Source organism: Asparagus officinalis, chromosome 4 (genome assembly GCF_001876935.1).
Source record: "Asparagus officinalis chromosome 4, Aspof.V1, whole genome shotgun sequence".
Taxonomy (NCBI): Eukaryota; Viridiplantae; Streptophyta; class Magnoliopsida; order Asparagales; family Asparagaceae; genus Asparagus; species Asparagus officinalis.
Window position 1 is genome coordinate 22,689,192 of NC_033797.1, and position 3,571 is coordinate 22,692,762.

A 3,571-nucleotide genomic window follows, 5' to 3' on the forward strand; every position below is an offset into this window, starting at 1 on the left:
GCCGGTCCGACCCCCGGTAAGTACGTTCCAAGGTTCCGCCGTGGTGGCGCTGACAGTGCAGCCCCAAACCCTAACCCTAACCCTGAGCCTGAACGGGCATCAGACCGTTGGGGACGCCCAGATGACCGGGCCCCGCCATCTAGTGACCGATGGGGCCGGCCTGATGAACGGAGGCCGGGGGTTGGTGGCGGGTCTAGGGTGCTGTCCTCTTCATCTTCTTGGTCTTCAAGACGTGTCTGATTTGATGTTGGGTGAGATCATTAGATGTGTTGCTGGGTTTTGGATATTAGAGAACTGTTGGATTATGGAGTTTTGAGGGTTTTTTGTATTTGTTCTCACGAATTTATGTTAAAAGAGATATACTAGCTTGGTGTAATCACTAATCAGCCAACTCGTGAACTCGGAGAGGTTTTTTTTGGCAATGGCAATGTTGTCTTGTTTTGTTTTGGGTCCTTGGTTAAGGTCGGTTACTGGGTTTTCAGTATTTTCATAATCACCTTGACGTCACGTTGCGCTAATTTATCAAAGCTTCTGCTAACTTTTTCCTCAAAACTTGAACTTGGAAGGATAAAATGTGGGCTTCCTGTTCGCAGGCATTGCATATGCGCTAGATTTTGTGCTGGAAACCTAAAGAAATGGGGTTTGAGCGATTTAGTCTTGTTTAAACACTAATGTATTGAGCGTGAGAAGTTTCAGTTGCATTCTGGTGAAAGTCAAATTTTGAAAATTTTGGGTTTAGAGCTTCATGTGAAGCTTGAATATTTATTACTATTATTATTATTTGATAACTCAGCTCGGAATTAATCTCAAGACCGTGCTGTCCAGATTACCTGCCGTGCGTATGAAGCTTGAATATTAGTTGGTGAAAAAATACACGAAAATACCACATAATACTACTTTCGTCTAAATGGTTTTCCCCCCCTCGACATATCATGTTCTTTACTTATTTTTCCTGGGGACATGGACGCTACAGACGATTTTGTTTTCGATCTCTCACATGACATCTGTCGAACCCTCGTTATGTCTGTTTGATCAATTTGTGTAAATAAAAAATAAAAAAAATATTCACATATGTTGTTGTTGTCTTGTACGTGATGAATATTTGTGTTAAAGACGAGCGAAGAGAGGCCAGAGTCTAAATGTTTAAGGCCCCAAATAAGTTAGGACCTGGGCCTTTATTGCGCCTAACGCTTTAGGGTTTGAAGAGTTAAAATCAAGATACAAAAATAAATAATTAATGGCATGGACAAGCGAAAGATGAAAAAGGGAAGAAATAGAAAGAGAAGAGGGGAAATTGGGTACTGCAACAAAAAAATAAAAAAATAAAATTAAAATAAAAATAATAATAAAAAAAGAAAAGAAATACATATGTAAAAATAAAATCACTTTAGTGTATTATTACACAAAATATATATGGATATGGGTTGTTCATAGTTTAATTAATCGTAGACGCGTGGGAAAAGTTTGGAACTAAATATAATTCTTGGTAAATTGCAGATAAACTCCTTCATCTATACTTTTTAGCATAGCAGGTAATGCTCTCAAGTTATTTATTGGAAAATGATAGGGGCACACCTCCAACCACATCCCAAACCACATCTTCTCTCTCATATGTTACAATGCACCGGGCCCCATATGAGATTTTAAAATTTAAAAATCTCATGTGGGGCCCGATGCACTGTAACATATGAGAGAGAGGTGTGCTTTGGGATGTGATTGGAGGTGTACCCCTAGTGCCACCCTTATTTATTAGCACTTGACATCTTATGGTAAGAAAAACTGTGGTTAACGAGTGGGGAGAGTCATCAGGAATATATATGCTTTAATTCCAAAGGCGCTCCAAGGAACTTTATCTCCTACATCATTTTGGTGTAGGACTTCAAAATGTGCTTTGAATAGCAACCAAGCTCTTCCACACCGTCTGTCTCATGGCACTCATGAGTGGTGAACCTCATCCATCTCGTTAAGGTCTGATTAGTCTTGTCAGTCACTGTCACGTGGAAAGTGGTCAGCTTCCATCAGAAGCCAACCTCTTCCGAAATTCCCCAGTCAAAGAGCTTAACCCCTTTTAGCCAAGCATATCATCTCATTAGCGTCCGAGCTGATCCCTAATCATTGGCCACGTAGACTTTGGGAAGAGTGTATGACGTAGAATTAGGGAAGAGAGTGTGGACTTCGGATAGAGAGCAAGAGGTCTAAGCCCCCAACATGCGGGGAAAAAATATTCTATGAGGGTGTACTCTATAGAAAATCATACTGTAGCATCTTATCAGGACCATCCCTATTGGTAAAGTTGTTAGACTAACCCTCTAGCTTAGTCAGTTTTGTTGGAATTGTATCTTTGATTCTTTGTATAACTTCATGAGAATTAGATATGCTTATAAATTTATCATGATTAAGAGATTGGATCTCATCATGATTAGAAGTTTGAATCATATTCTATTTAGGAAGTTAGGCTAGAGATAGGGTTTGAGTTTCCATATATATATTTTTCTATTGTTGGAGGAAAAAAAATGAGAAGATAGAGAGCCAATATTTTGTAATCTAGGGTTAGCAGAGGACGTAACCTGATTCAAGAATATTGTGCGAGAGGCGAGGGTTTCGTAATCTTTGTCTGTGTTAAAGATTACAACATTGGGAGTGCTTCGCAGTCTTTGTCCGTTTAAAAGATTGTAAGGAGTAAGTTTTGGAGAGAATATGATAGTTGATTATGTATGTGAAATTGAGAGATTGAGAGATGAGATTTGAGTGGTTCCACTTGTAGTTTTCCTTGATCCATAGTGGATTTCTCTTATTGTTGCCCCGTAGACGTAGATCTAAGTTGGTCGACCGAACCACGTAAATCTCGGTATCTCTTGATTGTGGTTGTTTTATATTTTGTGGATTGTGGGTTGACTTCCGAGTTGTGAAGATTGTAGTTCGCGGGGAGACAAAAATTCCCCAATAAGTGGTAACAGAGCCATGGTGATGAATCCGGGAGTTAGTTTTCAAGATAGAAGTCGTCATCCAGTGAGATTGAAGGTCGGCTTTACAAGAATCAAGATGAAGAGAAAGAAAAAGAAAAAGAAAAAGGAGGCCGACGATTGTCAGCGGGAGGATCATCGACGTCTGATGAGAGGCGGTGGTGAAAAAGAAAAAGGAGGCCGACGATTGTCAGCGGGAGGATCATCGACGTCTGATGAGAGGCGGTGGTGGATATATGCTGCAGTTGGAAAAGTTTGGCGAAGGAGTGGCCATGAGCGAAGGAGGCAGCAGGTGGTGGACTAGAAGAGACGGTGAGAATTTGGTCCCTAGGATTTGCTGCTAACATGTCTACAATTATTTTCTAAAGTTTTATATTTTTCTGAATTTATTGGGCAATCCAGTCGACCGCCCCTGAGTCCAGAGACTCAGAAAGTTTTTTAGAGGCTCACGGTGGACCATGGCGATAGACTGGATGCAGTCCAGAGAACTTCGCGGTCGACCGCCACGGTCGATCGTATGTTTTTCCAGAGCCCAGTTTTGCTTTTGTGTTGCTCGCGGTCGACTGGATTGCCCAATTGCTAGTTTTAGTATAGAATCAGATTTTTGG

General features: G+C 40.9%; 1 protein-coding gene across 1 annotated transcript in view; it reads left to right on the top strand.

Annotated features, from left to right (window-relative positions):
* The window catches only part of LOC109836926 (eukaryotic translation initiation factor 3 subunit A-like), a 27,408-nt gene extending 26,961 nt beyond the window's left edge, over positions 1–447 (top strand). Inside the window, exon 14 of the mRNA XM_020404969.1 lies at positions 1–447. This exon is cut by the window's left edge and continues 125 nt beyond it. Coding sequence (XP_020260558.1) covers positions 1–240 — 240 coding nt within the window. The 3' untranslated portion in view covers positions 241–447.